The 22,350-nt window shown below is 31.4% G+C and overlaps 1 protein-coding gene across 1 annotated transcript in view; it reads left to right on the forward strand.

Moving 5' to 3' along the window:
* LOC148951523 (ubiquitin-conjugating enzyme E2 J2-like) overlaps positions 1–21,599 on the forward strand; it is a 34,588-nt gene extending 12,989 nt beyond the window's left edge. Inside the window, exons 2-5 of the mRNA XM_089090310.1 lie at positions 8,359–8,484; positions 11,916–12,024; positions 15,890–16,018; positions 20,752–21,599. Of these exons, the coding sequence (XP_088946436.1) occupies positions 8,359–8,484; positions 11,916–12,024; positions 15,890–16,018; positions 20,752–20,961 (574 nt within the window). The 3' untranslated portion in view covers positions 20,962–21,599. The remainder of the gene's footprint in view (positions 1–8,358; positions 8,485–11,915; positions 12,025–15,889; positions 16,019–20,751) is intronic.
* Positions 21,600–22,350: the final 751 nt, after the last annotated feature.

Here is a 22,350-nt window from a genome sequence, read left to right on the forward strand (position 1 = left end):
GGCAGCGCGATGGCGCTGCCTATGATAGATTTATGATTTAATAGTAGGTTTGAAACAAATGATATAGCCCATTTTTATGTCCAAAAATAAAGAATGAAATTACTGTTTTTATGGGTCCTAAAAGGGCTTAAAATCGAATTTGCAAGAAAAGCATTTATTATATTCCAAAAGAGCATAAAAAATGGCATCTAGTGGTATGTTCACTTTTTTGTAGGTCATTAATATGAACTGCTCAATATTTACCCAAAAGTTCACTGATTTTTATTTTCAGATTTAGTTTGTTTAGCACAAAGTTCTCACTAGCAGGGAAGGAATGAAAATGCAACAGTATTTATTGGTATATATAAAAACAATATTGAGTAAGGAATCAAATGGGACTAAGCTGATTTAATTTCTTTTCAATCTGATTTCTGTCTTAAAACAAAAACCTTCTTAAAAAAAAATTATAAAAAAAGAATTTAAAAAGAAAAAAAGTGGTAGTCTTTGTGTTTTACTGAAAATGAGACAAATTGCAAAATACTTTTATTTGACCAAACTGATGGAGAATTGAATTGACAATTTCAGCACAAAGTTTATTGCAAAGAAGAAGCAGAGGCAGTACTTCATATTTGAAGAAATAAAAGTTTCCTAATTCAAGTGGCTCAAGTCCCTCTTCCCCTCTGTGCATACATTATAATATAAAAAATTTAACAATTGACCATTGCCTATTTGAATGTAATAAGCTGACATCTGCACTGTATAGGCCTACCCTGCAATATAAACTGTTAAAGTGCTTCAAACACCTGAAAATCTCACAATCAGTTAAGAGTCAAACTGACCATACCTGCACACAGAGCACAGAATTAAATGTATATCTTCCCATGTTTAAACTCCTAGAATCAAAGGATTTACTGCAAGATATCTAAGCAGATTCCAGATAAACAAGGAGCAACCATTGAAATAGCTCAATTCAACTCACAGAGTGAGTCCAAAGGAAAAGGGCTGAATAGTCTCAACTGAAAAGCCCACAGTTGCTTAAACAGAAGAAGAAGATAAAAATTTAATACAATTCCATCTTGAGATTTCCAGCATTTTGAAAATCTGACTTGATAGTTGATTGTTGAAACTGAAATATTGAATAAAATGGTGTTTGACTATCAAAGATATAAATAACCATTTATCACCATGCAAATAAGAACCTCTTTAGGGCTTAAAATGGAATTAATGATGATATTGATTAGTATATTTAGAAAGAGTGTTCAAAGATAAGAAGATTGGTATGTTATTCATTTTTGTTAATAGAAATGCTTATTTTACCAATTTAGCTAACATCAGACAAATTTATGAGTTGATTTATCTGATTGAATAATTTAGACTAGCTTGGATTGAAAATCTTCATTGTTGGGCTGAATATCCATTCAGTTTTTTTATTGCTAAATTTAAGGTTTTTTATATTAATTTTATGTGTTTTAATGACCTTTTCAAACATAATAGTCACTACAATTACAAATCCTGTTTTGAACCATTAAAGGGTATTAAAACCAAATGGTGGCATAGAGTCCCTTATGATTTTTGGTAGCAGAATTAGAAAAAAAAATATTCTGTCTGACAAAGGAATTAATGCTTTGTTAATATTTGACATTCACCTATTCTAAATACATCTATTTCTTATAGTTGAATGTTGTAAACTTCTTAATTCCACACCATCACTTTGATCTTGGTTCTCCTTGTTCTTTGCACTATCTTAAGTACCAAGGAAAATAAAAATATTTTATAGCCTACCCTTCTAGCCCCATCTTAAGTCTACTCATACCAGTAAAACACATGTTTCTAAGATTTTTTTTTAACTACTAACTTTTCAGGGCAGGACTTTATTTTTGCCAGTGTTGCCATGCTGAACCATGAAAATAAATAAGCAGAGCTAATTAGTGAAATTTTACTAATCTTTTTGTTAATAAAAATTAATCATTGATAATCTATTGAGATTGCCAGCAACAACTACATCTCCAACAGAAAGCTATGCCCTCTTAAGCTACTTACTTACTTTTACTTTACTTGTGATGGGACTAGATGCTGCTCTGTCTTGCACTACATTGATAATTTCACCTATAGTCATTTTCCATGATGCATTGTCATGTACTATGGCTTCAACATGGTTCAACCAGTTGCTATCCTAGAACTGACCAAAGGGCCAGAAGCCACTAAATGACTGTATATGTTGTAACAACCTTCTTAAACTGTTTAGTGCTTTATCTTTTTAGCTTATTTTGTATTGATTTTTTGCCTGTTTCTTTTTTTTATAGTGTGCCCACTGTTACCAAAAACTATATGGAACCCTTTTTCATTAAATAAAATTGAGGATAAATAAAAGTTCAAATAGGGATAAAATCCTTTTAATAGACAGTGTTTCACAAACAGTGATAGAAATTCAGAAAAAAACCAGATATTTTGGTCACATATGTTTATAAATATATAAACACTCAGAAAAAACATGCAAATGTTATCAACCAGCAGGATTTTATTCTACTATGTAAGAAAAGGAGAATTGTGCCAGCTTCATTAAAATTCAATTTACATTTGGACACTTTCAAGGAAGAAAAGTTTGAAAGGATTTTATCCATATTTGAACTTTTATTTATCATCATGGAAAGGCAGTGTGGTCTCCGAAATTATATAAAAATTGAGCTCCCAATTTTTCTTAACTGTTAAAATATAGTTGGTTGTGTAAGTTTCTACTTAACCAATTCAAATAATCAAAATTTATTAATATTTTTTAAATACTAATATTTATAAATAAATTAATATATAATTAATATTTATTAATATTGATATTAAATTTATATTATTTCACTATCCTTTGTATTTTAATTTTCTTCATTGCAGTTCTTGAACCCTGTCAATGTTGCATAATGGTAAAATTAAAAAAATTAACCTAAAAATTTTTTTTTAGTTGTTTACAATGAATCCATGCATTTGAAATAGATGACTGTGTAATATTAACAGCATTGAATTTAAAATCAAATAGTATGTCTTTTTATAGCTCTATTAAAAAAAAACAAGAAAAAAAACAAAACTGTGCAACTTTAAGGATTCAAGAGAGAATTTGTAATGGTACCAAAGGTTTTATTTGGAAATAGCATTGAAAGGCACATAAAACAGTGTGTTTATTTTTTAGCTAGCAAATTAACTTAAAAATCATTAAATTTATGGGATTTTTTTACGCAGTTAAGGACTGATAAAGCTCTCTATATGGCTGGCCTTATCTAAGTAATAATAATAATAATAATAATAAAAAATTGTATTTTCACGTTGTTACTCTGGAGGTTAATTAAATATTATTGTGAATAGGTTTAATGTTTGCTAAGATCTTGATATTGGCAAAATGTCAGTGCAAATGGGCCTTTAGTTGGGGAAAATCGGTTTTGAAGGTGACATTTTCTCTTTTATTTTGAACACATGTTGCTATTAAAAGATCTGAATAAACTTTCTTCTGTTGCTGTTAAAACAGTTGGGGATTGTGTTCAGAAAATGAATGGAAGAATATGGAAACTTTAAATGATCTAACCAAAAATCGCTGAAACTTAACAGAGGAATATAGACAAGAATGAAGTATGAATTTTGCTTTAATTATAGCTAGTCTAAATAAAGAAATGCCCAACAATGTTAGTCAATAACTAAATTTATTTTACAAACTACTCAATGGTTCAGATTCTACATCAATTTAGCCTTGTTGAACATTTTGGCCTTCAGATGCTTTGTTTTGGTGGATTTGCGCTTTACTGAAAGAAATAACAACAACAAATGACCAGGGATTGTCAGTTTAATTGACACTTATGCTAATTTTTGCTCGTTTTGAGTTAGACTCTGCTATTTATTGTAAGTTCTGTTCGTTTTGAGTTTCACTTATTTATTGATAGTGATTTGTGGCAGTTCTACACTCGGAAGATTATTTGACTTTATTTCTGCTCAATTTTGGCTTATTGGAGCTCTTTACTTTTCTTTAAAAAACTTGTTTTGTAGAAAAAGTTTTTTTTAATTAATTTCTGTTTATTTTTTATTGACATAGTCTTTTTCAAGGGAAAAAATTATATTTTTTTTCCAGTTTTTTTTCTGTAACGAATCCATAGTTTGGATTGCTATTTGTATGTTGGAGAAACTTTTTCAACAATTTTTAATCCCGATACAAACAGTGTTTTTTAATTTAATTTTATAACTCCTGAAGTTGACCTGGAAAATAAAACTTAATATCATTCCCAAAAGATTATATTTATGCTCTTTGACAACCTGGATGCACTTACACCTTTTAAGTCATTTAAATTGTAAGAGCAGAAGTAGTAATAGTATTAGCCCCAAAAGTTTCAACTTAATACTCTCAGTTGTTCTTCATATATTGCTGAGGTGTCTTATTAGCAACCATAAACACAAGGCCTTTTGATTTAGTTTAAAGGAACATTAAGTAAAAGAACATTTAGTTTAAAGGAGCATATATGGCCAAATGCATGATTTTGGGGGGTTGGCATACCCAATATCCCTTAAGAAATAGTTGCTGGACAGTTCTACTATGCTGCACAAAATAGCTGTATCGAAATCTTGACTGGATGCTTTGGGAAAATGAATTGGCTTGAGAGAAAGGCTACTTGCCCTCCAACCTCATTTTACTCTTAAAAAGGGCACTAGAACTTTTAATTTCGAATCGAATTAGCTTTTTTAAAATTTTCAGTGATATTTTGAGCTATTATAGAGAGGTGCTGCCTTTGATATTGCTTATATGGCCTTTCAAAAACCTGCATGCATACAATTTTTTCGTTAGTTGAAACTCCCCCTAAACTTTCCCTAGAAGTTTCTTCTTAATACCCTTAGCATCATTAGTTACAGTAACTGTAATAGTTGTATTAAAAATATACACATAGTGCTTTCTGGCTAGTACGAAATCCCCCACAACGTACTCTTAAAGGTCTAACTTAATAATATAAGTTGTTCTTCAGATATTGCTTTGTTACCTTTTTGAAAGTCCATATGCTTATAGTTTGTTTTGATTTAGTTCAAAATCTGCCTAAATATTCCTTAAAAGCTTCAACTTAATACCCTTAGCTTGCAGAGTAGCAATAGGTGTTGCAGCATTAGTAGCAGTATGCACATAGCACCTTTGGTTTCTTCAACATCCCCCTTAACACATGCTGAAAGTTTCAGTTTAATACCATCAACCGTTCCTGAAGCATTTCTGATGCGTCTGCTTACAACCTGTGTAGGCATAGTGTGTTTCGAATTATTTCCATTTAGCTTCTATATCCCTAATTTTTCACATTAATATTCTTAGCTTTATTAGCAGCAGTATTAGTATTAGTAGTAGAATTATTTGTAGTAGCCTAAGCTTTAGTGGCAGTAGTAGTAATATAAATAATAATAATAGTAACAGTAGTAGTAGTATGAGTAGAAGCAGTAGCATTAGGATGCAATTTTTTTTTTTGCTAGTTCAACATCCCTCACAACAAGCCCTGTTAGTTTCAACTTCACCCACCAAATTGTACCTAAGATATTGCTGTTACACCCTTTTGACAACCTGCATAGAGACGGTGTGTTGTGATTCAGTTCACCTTTCCCCCTCAAATTTCCTTGAAAATCACACCTTCATACCCTTAGGCATAGTTGTAATATTAGTTACTGTAGTAGTATTGATATTACTAGTAATAGTATTAATATAATACCTTTTGGACAGTTGAACATCCCTGTCAGTCAAGTCCTAGAAGTTTCAACTTAATACAATTAGCCGTTGCTATGACATTGGTGATATGTCCTTTTGATAACCTGTATGTTCATATACTTCTTAAAATTTTCATCTCAATGCTCTTAGCCTTACAATTCATTGCAATAGAAGTAATAGTAGTAGTAGTAGTAATAGTAGTAAATGCAGCAATAACAGTAGTATTAGCAGTAGTGTGCACATATTGCCTTTTGATGAGATGATCTTCCAGTTTAACCATTCTCTGAAAGTTCCTACTTAATATCCAAATCAATTCTTGAGATATGCTATTTCGATAATTTGCATGCACATAGCGTCTTTTGATTTAGTTCGAAGTCCCCCTCTACTGTAAACTGAATATTCTGGTAGTAGTAGCGATGGTAGTTGTAGTAGTATTGGTAGCATGTAAATATTGTCTTTTTGATCATATCCCTTATCATTTCCTGAATTTTCCAAATTAATCTATTCAGTTATTCTTGTGTTGCACCCTTTTGACAATCTGTATACACACAACAAGTTTCAATTCAGATCAACTCTCCCCTCATCATTCTCTCGAAGGCTCACCTGAATGCCCTTTTTCTTCTTGGAAAGTAAAGTTCAAACATGCATACCTTTCTCAATAACATATACTATGTGTAAGCAATGAACAAATTGCCTAGCTTATAGCCCTTGTCCTGCTGAGCTAGTTACTCTGCATCATGTTTGAATCTTAAAAGCGAACTAGAACTATACACTTCCAATCAAATGAGCCTCTTCTAAAGTTCACATGACCACCCCTTGCATAAAAACCGTATATGCCCCTGGGGCATAACTTACCACCCTTACCTTCAAACTCTGGGGGATTCTGTTAACCCCAAAGGCCTTATTATATGATCTTTGGACTATTTTTGATTTAATGGCTATCTAAAAATTTCAATCGAATGCATCTGTGGAAAATACGACGTGGGGGAGGGGGTTGGCTGCCCTCTGGTCACTTTGACTCCTAAAAAGGGCACTAGGACATTTGATTTCCAATCAAATGAGCCCAATCCGGAGTTTTTACAACCACCCTTTTCATAAAGCCTAATATGCCCTCGGGGCGTCATCTCTGCCTTCTCACGCATATTATATTTGATACAGGTCTTTTTCCTTATTCGGTCTGCATTTGTGATCTGAATCCGATTCCCAAAAAAGGAAAATCTGAGTCGCAATGATCCTCCTTCCCTTCCCATCACGGTCTCTACTACGCTCTGTAAACTTTTTTAACTCCTTTTTGTTGATGAGATAAGACTGAAATGTTACGTTCACCTACATCAGTTCGGATTTCAGGCTATTCTTGGCTGTTCTCAAGCCCTTACAGGAGTTTTTACTGCCTCTGCTGATGCTGAAGCTTCGGGAGAAAGTCTGATCCTCGCCTAATATGACGTTAAACGTGCGTTTGATTCCTTAATTCATTCGTCCATACTTCTTCATATGGCAAAGCTAGTCGTTAACCCATCAGCTGTCTGTGTTCTCATGTATTTATATAGGAATCTTAGAATGTGTTTAAAGCTCCCATCCCGTTTACTACCCCTACAGTTGGCTCCTCATCAATCCCAATACAATTGCCATAATTCTCGTGTGAGGCCAAATTCATCAAATCCCTTGAATTTGCCTGTGATTCCTTGGTACCCCATCCCTGTTAACAAAGGGACTTGACAGGGAGATATCACTTTTTCAACCCTGTTCATAATGGTGTCCTGGACGCTCAGGCGAGATGCCTTCCTTCCTGCATTCCTGGGGGAATCGATGTATCTCTTATTTGTTATACTGATGAGTTCTTGAATCTTAGCTGTACGATGCAGCGCATTGAGCAGAATTTCAAAATCCTCAAAGATGAAAATGCAAAAATCGGACTGTCTTTCGATTTTGAGAAAACCTAAGTTGTTCTTTTCAATTGGCGAATTCTCCCTACTTCTTTCCCAAATATTGACAGTTCTCTTATCAAACCCGCAGACAACATTACGTACCTGGGTCTTCCAATTGGTTCATCTATCGGCCATATCCACCGTTTGCGGATATCTCACGTTGAGCGTAAAATTAGTGTTTCTTACGCTGGAATCGTAAAAAGCAAACTACGCTTCAACCGTTACCTTCTAGCATCCATCTATAACGCCACAGCCCTTCCACATCTGTTTTACATTGCTCCTTTCTGGGAATTTTTTACAGTTACAGATAAAAAGTACCTACGATCGATCTTCTTCAGATTTGCTAAGTATCTTTTACATTTGCCTCCTTGGACAAGAAACCTTAAAATTATCGATATATATAAGCTTGCAGACCCGAATATTCGTATTAACAAATCTTTATCCCGTTTTCAAAAAAAATTTCATCACCATGGTCGTCAGTTTGTTTGCAATAGTTTATTTATATTAATGTGATGTATGTAAAGAAGAATTTGTTGTCATGTATTTGAATTTCAAAGTGTATTTGTGTCATTTTTTTTTTTTATCTTTAGTGATTATTCCGTCTATTGTATCTTTTTTTTGACGGGCAATAAATGAATAATAATAATCATAATAATAATTTGTACATTCTTACTTAGGCTACTTAGTCAAAAAAGGATAAATTATTAAATTTATTTAGTGTCAAAATATAAAATTTGTTTCTTTTTGTTTCAGGCATTATATAGTGCAAGGACCAGAAGATAGTCCATATGAAGGTGGTTATTACCATGGAAAATTGGTCTTTCCCATAGATTTTCCCTTCAAGCCCCCTAGTATTTACATGATCACCCCAAGCGGAAGGTAAATATCTTCTATTTTCCCCCCACCAAAATTACCCTTTTTTCATGAACAATATTATTGTATTGTCAAGAGTAATTTTCTGGTTTAAGTTTGAAGTCTAGTTTAAGTTTTAACGTCAATTCTAATTTTAGTTTGGTAAAGCTGAATCATGTATTTATGTAACCCAAGATCTTTGCCATTTGTAATTTGATTTCAAGAAGGGTAATTTGGTTGTGAAATTCAAGCATCACTGACATTCTTGTAGTTGAGTCACTAAACAAAATTTATAATAGAGGTTAAGGGAAATAAAAATTTAAAGGAGCTTTTTATATTTTGAAATGATATTGGTGTATTCAGGCCTAGAAAAAAAAATCAACGTAAAACAAGCAAAGAAATTAGGATTTAAAAGGAACTGAAACTCTTTCTGTGGGCTGGGTTACAAATTTAAATTTTGTCCTTGGTTTGTTTAATGGTTAAACCTTTTTTTTTACATTGGTTCATCATGATTTTGGCTGATTTGTTATTACCTTTTCTTGTTTTTTTTCTTTCAATTTTACAGAAGACCACTAATATCAACCCAAGATAGGATTTATTATCTACTGTCATTTATTGGATATGCAGCTAATATTAACTTCGATGGAATAAACCTGTTCATTATTTAAAACTGGATAAATCCTAAGCCGGAGATAATTTCGGAGACCATACTGGACACTGCCTTTCCATGACGATAAATAAAAGTTCAAATAGGGATAAAATCCTTTTAATAGAGTGTGTTTCACAAACAGTTTTACTACTGATAACGGTCACTGCATGTGTGACCGAAATATTTAGTATTTTTGTAAATTTCTATCACTGTTTGTGAAACACTGTCTATTAAAAGGATTTTATCCCTATTTGAACTTTTATTTAAATCCTAAGCCTAATGCTCGTTTCATGTATCAATTCAGCAATATTTCTAGAAAGTGAGTGTATTAAATATGAAATTGAATAAATAATTTCTAGAAATTATATAAATTGATTGCATTTATTACATTGAATTAATCAATTATTGCATTAATTACTAAAAGCTAAGTGTATTAAATATGGATCTTAGAATGGGTCGAAAGTTTTAAGTTTTACTGGAGCAGATAAATATTCTACAAAAGATAAGGCAACATAATGAATGATAAAAAAGGAAAGGAAATAAAAGTAATTAATTTCGTTATTCATTTTGGCGAACAGTGTAAGTGCACTTGTAAAAAAAGTAAAATAAAATTGCAAGTGTATGCCTGTAAATGAGTGCAGTGACAATCACACTACAGAATGCAAAATTATAGATATGCAAAATGTTCATACTACAAAATATCATATTGCATTTTATTAATGCAAAATATCACATTACAGAATGCAAAATTATAGATACAGTCTTATTTTAAATAATAATTTTTTATCGAGAAACAGGCAAAATATTTCACAGACAAAAGGGCTCAAATGATTTGAGGACAGACGTGATTCTAAGACTGTGCAATCTTTCCTATAATTAGTTTGATTTTTTTGGTTCGTAATATTAGGAAATTTCATAATGAAAGAAAAATTAAATAGAATATGTAGTAATTGCAGGGGTTGAATGTCATATAATGTTTTAACCAATAATAAGTTAAGTAAGCAATAATACTCAGTATTAGAAGAAATATAGTGTAAAGCACTTAATTAATTACATAAACTAAATAATCTTAGTTTCTTTGAAAAGCCCCTTTATAATTTACTATATTTTCTACCATTATTTACTTTGTAATTGCTATACTTTGTGACTACTGTTTGTACCAGTAATTTCGATGCTAGATGTTACACTTAGTTCCTTACTAGAAGATTATTTAGGATCTATCTAAAAATAATGGATCCATTGAAAATAGCTGTTTTTTTTTATTCAGGCCGATTCTAGCCTTAGTATCTGTCTTACCATCACAATTTTTATCCAGAGATGATTTAATAGAGATTGACCAGTGATATTGTCTGATAATTGATCCATTGAGAATAGCTGGTTTTTATTCAGATATATTATAGCCTTTGTATCTATCTTACTCTCACAATTCTTATCTAAAGATGCTTCAGCAGCGGTTGTCCAATGATATTTTGTTTTGAATTTCTCATAGCATATAAACATATATATACATAGATATATATATATATATATATATATATATATATATATATATATATATATATATATATATATATATATATATATATATATATATATGTATATATATGTATATATATATATATATATATATATATATATATATATATATATATATATATATATATATATATATATATATATATATATATATATATATATATATATATATATATATATACATATATTATCAAAGAAATATTTCTACATCTAACCTATATGCTCTTGATTAGTCTTGTCATCTCCTCCATTTTTCAATTAGGTTGGAAAGAGATTTAGTTTGTGGTATCTTATTGAAAATAATTTTTAATTTGTTTTAATATATTTAATTGAAATAAGAATTTAATTAATCAGTTTAAATTCTGTTATCCAGAGATGATTCGATGGGGATTGTCTTGTGAAACTTTCTTACAAGTTTCTTATAGGCTACTATGAGTTAACTTTTGACCTAATCTATATGCTCATGCAAAGTCTTGCCCTCTATTATTTTTCACTTGGATTGGAAGGAGACTCTGTTTGTTGTATGTCATTAAAAATAATTTTGAGTTTGTTTTAATGGATTTAATAGAGTTAATAATTTCATCATTAAAAATGCTTTATATCCAGCGATACGCTCATGTTTAATCTTGTCTTTTCCCCATTTCTGACTTAGAGCATTTGTTTGCGATGTCTTCTTGAAAGTAATTTTTAAGTAGGCTAACTCTAGTGGTTTTAATTGATCAATTGAAGTAATAGCAATAATCTGTGGGGATTGTCCAATAATTTTTACTTGTGAATTTCTCATAATAGCCTATTTGTTAACATATTTGTCTAATCTATGTGCTTATGTGAAGTTTCATCTTTTCCCCTATTTTTCAATTGGCTTATAAAGAATCCAGTTTGTTGTTCCTCACTGTAAATAAACCAAAAAAAGAAGAAACCACTGAAGAATATATAATTAATGATTAACTAATTATCAGAACTAAAGAATCAGTAAAGAATATAATTGAAATTAACCATGGGATCAAATAATCATATGAAATGATCAGAAAATTGTATCCAAAATCTAGCAATTTTATTTCATACTGTGCCTCTGATTGTGTAGATTGATCTCATTTTTAAGTTTCTATCACTTCCACTCACTCTGGATGCCTTTTAGTTGTTATGACGTAGCTAGAACCAACTTTTCCCTACTTTATTGAGACTTATAGATAATTTGAATTTTGAAAGTTACATTTATGTTTGACATATTCTTATTTGAGTTAGGCTTTTTCAATCCTTTGCCTGTTTTTAGGTTCAAAGTCAATACAAGGCTTTGTCTGTCCATAAGCGATTACCATCCTGACACCTGGAATCCTGCATGGAGTGTTTCTACAATCCTTACTGGTCTTCTTAGCTTCATGGTAAGTAATGCCAATTTGTTATATGCTCGTCGCTGGCCTGTTCTGAAAAGCTTCAACTTTTCAGTAGATAGAAAGAGAGAGAAACAGAGAGAGAGAGAGAGAGAGAGAGAAAACTTGGGGAAAACGTGTTTTCTTTCAGAAAGTGTTTCTTCAGTGAAGGCAATTTGAAACAAGCCACCATTAAATCCATCACTGCGGGGTTTCATAACTACAGCCATGGCTATTGTGTTCTTTTTTTTTTACAAGTCGTAATGTCTATAATTTGTTATTTAGATATAATTTGAATAATTTGTATAATCATGGTTATTATTTAAACCCCAGACAAGTAACTTTTCAAATCTTAACTTTTAGTTAATATATGCCGTGGTTTGTTCTTTATTTGGTTTTAGCTATATCCGTTGAAAAAATGGGCTGTATTGATCCCTTATGTAAATATTAGTTACTATATTGCCTGGTTTGCTCTTTGCTAGGTGAAAGCTATCTCTACAGCCATGATACTGATGAAACTTATTAAATCTCTATTTATTATGAATTATACTTATTATTTTTGTAAAAATGTTTAAAAAAATTAAAATATTCATGGGTGCAGCTCTAGCTGCAAACCAGAGCTGTACTCATTACTAAAAATTATTATAAAAAAGATAAATTACATCCAGGAAAAAGCCTATGACAACTCCTTAGTTTGAATAGAAGAGATGAGCCTCAGAGACTCAAGCAGCTAGGTAAGTCAAACATGCCATCATGCTCTAGGATAGCTTACCGAGGATAATACTGCCACTAAAGCTAAGGCTAATGCTAAAAATTAATATTTCAGTTACTGTGAGCTAGCGTTCGTTCTTTATTATAATGTTATAAAAAAATGCAGTTTTTCGTAAAAAATTGATTCTATTTTTAAAATTAGTTTTGTTAATTACGAAAGTTTTTTAAATAAATGAATATCCTTTCAAATGAGCCATCAAACAGATCTCTATGATGTTCCAGTGCCTCGCTAGCCGTGGAGGAAAAGAAAGAAAGAAAAAAAGAAAAAGATGCAGTATATGCAGAATATCGTAGTTCGAGTAAATTTTCTTGTTGTTTTTCAAGTCAATATATTTTCCTCGTTATTCAAACCAAGGGACGGTAAGTTTCCTATATACGGGTTTCAAAGAAGGCGGTTCTAATAGTGTACTTCCTTTTTTGATCTGACACTATTTTTATGGCTTATGGGCTATTGTATTTCTTAGTATAGGACGTGATCGTCTCTTACTAGGTCGCAAGCTACCGCTCCAACCAGAATAAAATGCAGAATCTTAATTTTCAATTCAAAATACTAAATAATTAAGTAAGAAATCATAAGACGAGACTGACATATTTTGAGTCGTTTAAGTGCTTTTAAGGTTTTAAGATAGGACCACTGGCCCTTTAAATCTAATTTGTCATGCATCCTTTGAAATATATATATATATATATATATATATATATATATATATATATATATATATATATATATATATATATATATATATATATATATATATATATATATATATATATATATATATATATATATATATATATATATATATATACATATATATATATATATATATATATATATATATATATATATATATATATATATATATATATATATATATATATATATATATATATATATATATATATATATATATATATATATATATATATATATATATATATATATATATATATATATATATATATATATATATATATATATATATTAACTTGACTAATAGCCCTACTATATTTTCCTATAATTTTATTGTTTAATTAAGTGAAATTTTAAATTTTTTCCAACAATTTCAGCCAAGAAATTTCAGGAAATTTCACTACTAGATCGGCTATTAAAAGCATGCCTAGTTAATTTAAATTGACATCCATCCTTAAAAAAAAAAAAATTGTTAATTTGACTAATAGCTCTACTTAATTTTCTGATTATTTTCAATGTTCAATTAAGTAAAATGTTTTAATTTTTCCAGCAGTTTTAGCCAAGAAATACCAGGAAATTTCACTACAAGGCTACTACTGGGTAGGCTATTTAAAAGCTTACCGAAGTAATTTAACTTGACATCCATTCTTTGAAAAATACATTTTTTTTAATTTGACTAATAGCTCTGTGTGAGATGCTCTTAATTTTCTAATAATATTCATTATCGGACTCAGTGAAATGTCCTAACTTTTTGATTTTTCTTATTTTCATGTTTAATTTAATTATTTTATTTTTATTCATTTTTAATTTCTTAATTTTTTAACTGTCATAATTTTGTCTTAGTATTTCCTTCTCTAGCCTATGCACCCGTTTCCAAGTTATGGTAAGCCCAATAATACAAGTTGGCTATACAAAGTTGTAAAGTTGATTAAATGAATAGCAAAAAGATATACATTTAAATATATTTTCTTCAATTCTAAGTACTGGAATCATTTTAATTATAGAAATTTGATTTGGACTTACTAAGTTCTGCGATATAAAGCTGGTGTGAGCTGTTTCCTGGATTCCTAGTTGAATATCTCTGTTTTCCAACCATTAGCTTAGCACTGGTGTACCATAGAATAAGGCTAGAGAATAATTTTTAAAGCATACAATTTTCTTTTGATAATTAGCATCACTAATCTATATGTCTATAATTATCATTAAAAAGTAAGTGTGAAGATGTATACTTTCTCCTTCAGCACCAAGAACAGTGAACTGATATGATGGTTTGAATTGGTTATTTGTGAAATGATAAAGCAGTGTATATCTTAAAAAAGTATGAAACATCTGGAGTTCACTTTCTAATGGGAAAAACTCCATATGTAGTTATGCAGCAAAAAATTAGCTATAACATACGGGTTTCTTTTGAATGTGTAGTTCCTTTTGGGAATCAATGTTTGAAGTCTGTAGACAAAAAGCGTTGCCAAATTTAACAAATTAGTTTTGGTTATGTAGTTTAGCAGCAAAAAATAAGCTTAAACATATGGCACCAAACAGCTTAAGAACGTGTAGTTTTTTTTTGAAGGTGTAGTTCTTTTTGAAGTTTGTGGACAAAAAGGGTTGCCAAGTTGAACAGATTAGGTTTGGTTATTTATTTTCACGGCTTACCGTGGCAAAACTGACAGAAACGTGGCACTTCCATTATGATTTTGAAACAGCCCAAAAAGAAATCGTAGAAAATTGCGATTCTCAATTATGAATAGACCTAAAACGGGTCTGGTGGTTAAATAGGAATTTGTTTCGGCATCCATGATATTTTAAGATACTCAATATGTAGTTATGTAGTTTAGCAGCAAAAAAAAGCTTAAACATATGGCACCAAACAGCTTAAGAACGTGTGGCTTTCTTTTGAAGGCGTACTTTTTTTAAGAATCGACTGACTCTTTTTTTAAGAATCGACGAAAAATGTTGCCAAATTTAACCAGTTAGTTTTGCTCATTTATTTTTACGGTTCAACGTGGTAACGCTGACCAAAATGCGATACTGTCAAACTTTGTAATTTTGAGTGAGCCCAAAGAAAAATCTTAGAACATCGTGGTTCTCATGTATAATTACACCTAAAATGAGTCCAGGGGGCAAAATATGAATTTGTTTTGATGTTCTTGGTACTTTAAGATCCTTGGGCTAGAGCTAGATGCAAGGCTTTTTATCTAATCATGGCTGGTCCTGTGGAGTAAACAAATATAAAGCTTAAACATAAGCCAATGGATGTAGCGCCAGTTAGTATTGCATTAATAAGCTAGTGTATTTATCTAGAACTATCATTTAGACATTTACAGTGAAAACGTCTCCTTTTTGATCTCGTCGTAAACAAAACCAAATCTATATGTAATGGCTCTGCTTGTATACAATTCTTGAACATTTTTCTAGCTTGAAAAAAGTCCTACACTAGGAAGTCTAGAAACATCAGATTATGAGAAGCGGAACTGGGCTGCTGCTAGTTTAGAATTTAACCTGAAGAACAGTGTAGTTAAAGAACTATTCCCAGAAATTTATGAGGTAAGATAGAGCTAATCATCGCTTTTCGACTGCCTTTGATATTAGGAAGAGCTAATTTTGTCTTTTATTTTCAGGCAAGCACAGAAACAGGTTGGCTTAACGACCTGTTCCGATCTACGATCTTCTTTATAATTCATTAGAATTATAATAACAAGTCTATTTCTAGCCAATCAAGTTCTTATAGCACAGTTTACAATAATACGCATTGCAAAATAAATAAAATATATTAATTCCCCCCCCCCCCCCAAAAAAAAAGAAAAAACAACCTAATTTACTATTCTTCCATCACCACTTCATTAGCTTATTTACAAACCTGAACTCATTTACAAAAGATAATTATTTTTTACAGTGGTCTGCAGGATCCACGGGATATCAAAAGTAGTGCCCCCCTTCAAGAAATAATTTCTTAAATGAGAAAGCTACTGGAACTCTACAAGAATGTGGGTCACATGTTAAATTCCTAAATTACATATGCGGAAAGGGCAGTCCGTATCTGAACCCTTTTTTTTTTTTTTTTTTTACAAAACCTTTTCAATTACTGAGTGGTAGACAGTTCGCTCGAATTCGAAATAAAAAACTTCTTAAGTTGCAAATGAAACTTCAACGTTTCTGATTTTCTACTCGTAAGTCAATCAGTAAGCGAATCATACTTTTCTGGTGGTTTTAGCCCCTCTTAAGAATAATCTTAATCTAGGATAATCTTGCTGAATCTAATGCAGCTAATATTTGATACGACCACAATCTTTTCCATTTCGAATGCACCATCAGCTACTACTCTGCATATGCAAAACTATTTTCCGACCGTCTTATAACTTATAGCCAATATCGCATCTTTTGCGCCGTTCTTTTTCGTCTAAGTGAAAATAGGCAAACTTTTTTTGTCTTATATTGTCATATACTTTTGCAATATTAATATAATGCTATATGATGTGTACTTCTTCTTCTTCTTATTCACAGCAGGCGGGCTATTCAGTTGATACTATTTAGCCCTTTTCCTTTTGCTTCACTCTGTGGGCTACAGAGCTACTGGCTTGGTTGTCTCTTATTTATTAGATATTATCAGATATCTTCTAGTAGATCTTTCGACTCGAGGAGTTCAAATATAAGATGATAGATATCGATTTCTATGCTCTGTGTGCAGGTACAGTTGACTAGACTGTTGGCTGATAGTCAGATTTTGTGGTAATTGAAGCAATTTAGCAGTTTACAAGGCAAAGTGTTTTGTGCAGACATCAGTATATTACATTCAAATTGACAGTGGTCACTTTTTAAATTATTCATATTACAATGCCTGCAGAGGGCACAGGTGAATTGAACCACTTGAATTAGAAAACTTATATGAGAATGCAAGAAAATTTAGTCCATTTGTTCCAGAACGAATTCTATGATAATTCTATGTGTACTTTAATAGCAATTAATATCTTAATCTCTTGTTCCTCAGGGGTCGATTCTGGGTCCACTACTGTTTCTTCTCTTCATCAATGACCTTGTAGAAACTGGTATGTCAGAGAGAGTGCGATTCGTGATCTTTGCCGATGACACAAACATTTTTGTTTGCGCTGAAAATGTGGCAAGCGTAACATAATTAGCACAGAACGTTATCCATAAAGTTAACTCGTGGTGTCTCGCAAACAAAATGGTTGTTAATACGTCTTAAAGTAGTACAGTCATGTTTACGGCGGGTCATCACCCCTGGTTGTTTTTCCTTGTGTATTGAATTTGTATTTTGATAATATCCTTATTCCACAAACTCAGATAATTAAAATTTTGGGTGTGCTTTTGGATCCTAACCTTTCTTATAAGCCTCATCTTTCCTATCTCCAGGGTATTCCATCTCGCCAGGCTGGTGTCCTCCACAGAGTTTAATTATTTCTTCCCACTGATGTAATGGTCTAGTTGTTTTATGCGTTTTTCAATTCACGACTTTCTTATTGCTGTTCTTTTTGGGGTGTGGCATGCTCCTCTCTCCTAACTCCTATAAGACGCCTCCAGAATAAAGCTGTGAAAGCTGTGTTTGGACTTCCCCCAAGATACCCCTCTGTTGATTTGTATAATGATATTGTTCCCTTCCTAAAAGCCTGTGTAGTTTTTTTTTTCCAAAAAGCTCCATCTTCAAATATTTACCTTTCCCTTCATAAGTCCCATCTATCCATTGAATTTTCACTGTTTCGAATTTTTTTCCCCAGCCTTCCCCAGTTTATCTAGCTACTAAGCTATGGAATTCTCTTCCTTCCGATATTTTGTGTAAGAAGTTTTTCTGATATTGTTTAATTCTGCTTGTGGGTTTCTTGACTGCAGTGAGATTTCTGTATTTTGGTCTTTTCTTGTATTTTTATTTTTTTATTTTTATTTTTTATTATTATTATTAGTATTTTTTATCTTTGTCCATAATTTTTGCCACTTTTTGTTTTGTATTGATGCATAGCTTTATTTCATATTAGGTTTTTTTCCGCATTTGAAATTGTTGCTGTATTGATTGGGCCCCCTACCAGCTCAGCTTTTGGGGCTATTATATCTGATGTATTTGTTTTTCTTTTTCTTTTACTCTTTCAGTTTTTGTTTTTCATTATTGTAGTCATTTTTTATAGTACTAATAAAAAAGAAATGATTCCTCCTCTGCGGCCGGGTCATGCCCTCAGAGATCAGCTCCTTAATATATTCGATTAATTGTATTAATTAAATACATTAAATACTTATAAATTGAATACTTATTTAATATATTCTAGGTGGCAGTTGAAAATCAAAATGTATTTATGCATCTTGATATCTTCTCTACTTGAAAAAGTGGAATTATATAAAATTTCTGATGAAACTGTTTTGTCTATATCTTTCATCCGTTTTACATGCTTTCTTCAACCACCTTTTGCTAATAATATTGCTCCCGAATGTTAATGTTTTTGGCTTGATTTCAAGTTTTTTCATTTTCGTATCTTTTTTATTTTATGTTTTTTTCATGGTATGGATCCCTTTCACCTCAACTGTCTCTGTCTTTCTATAATTTAATACACGTTTCTATTTGACTAAATAAGTTTCTAGTACATTCAGCAGAATCTGCAGAATGTACTAGATCTGTAGCCTATGCCCTCTTTCCAAACTATTTTTCTGAATGCATGCCTTTTGTGGCGTTTGTCTTTTCCATATGTGCAATTTCTGAACAAGCAGAAAGGCTTAGTTTTAAAGGCTGTAAGTACAAAGACATCAAGAAATTAATGATGCATACGGGCATAGTAGGATTAAGGGCATTGTACGTTGCAAAATAGCTGACGCAATACTATATAAGATGGCCTTCGCGTACATACAGACCATATGTGTGACATTTTTGGCGAAATTTAAGGCGTGTTTTTGCTATTCTAACTAAAACATCTTATACAAAATTTTGTTTTCGTGTCTTAAGAGAACATTTTTAGTGACATTCTATAACAATTCAAAACGCTGTGAAAATAAATTTTTATTAGTTTCTCGTGCACAGTTCAAAAATGTCTATGAATATCAATAAATTTGCAAATTTTTCTCATTTGAGAAATAACCTTGGATGACTTCTGGGCTTTACAGTTTTATATTAAATGTTTATTCTTATTTATGCTATACTTTCTCTTTTCATAGGATCTCTTGTCATCAAACAAGTATGGTGGAAAAATTTCCTAATTTTTGCTTCAAGTCTTACATTTAATGTCGTGTAAGTTTAGATTATACGTTTTAAATTTATTTGACATCCCTTGAGCCACTTCCTGGGAAAATCTTAATCTTTATATTCATAAATTATATGTATAATAATTTAAATTTAATTTCCCGTGCCCATATTTCTACGGAAATAACTGATCATAACAAAATTATCTGATCCTAGTTTCTTGACCCTTGTCCAAGAAACTTTCCTCCCTTTTCCCACTTTTCCTCCCCCAGTTTTCCTCCCTTATCCCACCGACGAAGGATCAAGGCTCACAAACTATTACCCCATTGACTCGGTATGTGAAAAAATTGAAGTATTTTTTTAAGGGGGAGTTTAAGAAAGATACGAAATAAAGCCTTTATTTAATGTACCATTTTAACAGAAACTCCGTTTGACTTCTATAATTTCTTCACCGAACTCGGAAATTTGTTTTTAGCTATAATACCAAATACTAAAAAGATATTTAAGACACTACCAAAATTACCAAATACTTTTTCCGTAGGCTATATCAAAAGGAACTGTTTTTATTTAAAAAAAAAATGTATGCAAAAAACTTGTTTATGCAGGAATTAACTCTCATCTGTTAGGGAATATTCTTATGACTTTATCAAGCTAGGAATCGAACTGTTGCTCTGTTGTCTAACCAAAATTCGTAAGAGTGTCTATATCGTCAAAAATCCTTCTGAAATGCTCAAGTTAGAGGGAATTTTAATTTACTTTTAGAATATACAAACACAGAAATTGTCAGTTTTATTATTTTTCACTGCCAACACCCTTTGTATGAAAGTACCATATCCCTCCCTCTAACATATCTCACGATTTCTCAAGACTTCTAAAATCGAACATGGTGCATACCAAAAAACCTCGTTTAGCATTATGTAGACATATTTCTTTATGTTAAAGAAGTTTTTTATGTAGGAAATGTAGAAAAAAACCACGTTTAGCATTATTTAGACATATTTCTTTATGTTATAGAAGTTTTTTGTATGTAGAAAAGGTAGAAAAAAGCCACGTTTAGCATTATGTAGATATATTTCTTTATGTTATAGAAGTTTTTTTTATGTAGAAAATGTCAACTGAAGTTCAAAGGAGAAAATTGGAAGCTGAAAATGCAGCCAAAGTAGCATCAGTTGAATCTGGAAGTCCCTCTGCTTCTTCGAACATAGTTGGAATAGCAGATAGGCTGCAAAGCTGTCTCACAAATTTCGGAGTTTTAGCATGCGTGATTGCATTCGGTTGGGTTGTTCAGTTTGTTCTTAGCTCTATTGATTATTGATGTTTCGCTGTAATAGAGAATGGAAAACTGGTATGGATCAAGTTTGCTTATGAGAAGAAAAAAATGGCACATTTAATATATGTAGAAACCTAGCAAAAATCTTTTTTAAGATTTTTTTTTTGTTTTACACTAATCAAAGGTAAATAAACTGGTTTTTTACAAAAGGCTCAATGTCCATATTTGTACCTTTTTTGGTAACCTGTTTTCTGCATGCTGGTATAGCACTAGCTATACTATCCAGAAAAAAAAAGTTTAATAACAGAGGTTTTACTTAGTTTAAGGAAATTTCAGATTGAATTCAAAGAAATTTTAACTTTTTGTGGTATTCGAGATTTCAATTATTTAAAATTAAGCTGGATTTGAAATTTTATAGTTTTTTTTCTGGGCAACCCTGCCCTATAGGTGGTGCTAGTAGTTTTTATTAAACCTATCTTAAAGAGCCTTTAAGATACGAAGAGCCTTTATACGAAGAAGGTAGCCCATCTTAAAGCATACTTCTCAGTGCTTAGTTTCCCACACTCTCTACTGCTGTAAAAGAGTATCTGGTCCTAATGGTGAAGGCCATGTTTATTTAGTTGTTTATTTGTTGTTGTCGTTAATGTACAAAATTCCTTCTTAATGAATATATATATTTTTTGTTGTAACCATGCTATGCGCTTAAACAGCTCAATAGGGTGAAGCACCTCTTTTCAGACAGGTACATCTTCTAAACGTGACGGAACATCTTGCCTGACAAAAAATGAAGAAAAAAAAAACAGATATTAGAAACTTTCATCTTTGAACTATAGGTTGAAAAAATCAACATCTCCTCGTACTGTTGTGACTAATGTACACACCTTCCATCCTAATGAGTACTTTTTTTGTTCTAATAAAACTATGCATGTAAACAGGTCAATAGGGTTGAAGATTTTAATTCAGTCGCGTTTGGGGAATCGGACTGACCTAAAGACGACAAATACTGCGAGTTCTGGATACGATTAAATGAAAAAAAGAAAACAAGTTTTTTTTTAAACAGAAAGTAAGGAGTGACATTAAAACGGACAGAAATTATTTTGTATGTGGAAGGGGCTGTCCCCTCCTCAACGCCTCGCTCTTTGCACTGAAGTGTTTTATTGTTTTGAAAAGTAGAGTTGGGACAAAGAGTCAAACTTTAGCGTAAAGAGCGAGGCGTTGAGGAGGGGACAGCCCCTTTCATACTGAAATAATTTCTGTTTGTTTTAAGTTTTAATGTCTCTCCTTACTTTCAGTTAAAAAACTTGTTTTTTTAATTTAATTTCTGAAGGTTTTTCAATTAATGCAGGTTCAAATTTGGCTCACTGTCCATGAAAAATTAAAACGAAATTTTTGTATTAATTTTTGGCAGATTTATTCCGTAAATGAAGGGTTGCC

Source organism: Artemia sp. Qi Xiang Cuo, chromosome 6 (genome assembly GCF_049724085.1).
Source record: "Artemia sp. Qi Xiang Cuo chromosome 6, ASM4972408v1, whole genome shotgun sequence".
NCBI lineage: Eukaryota > Metazoa > Arthropoda > Branchiopoda > Anostraca > Artemiidae > Artemia > Artemia sp. Qi Xiang Cuo.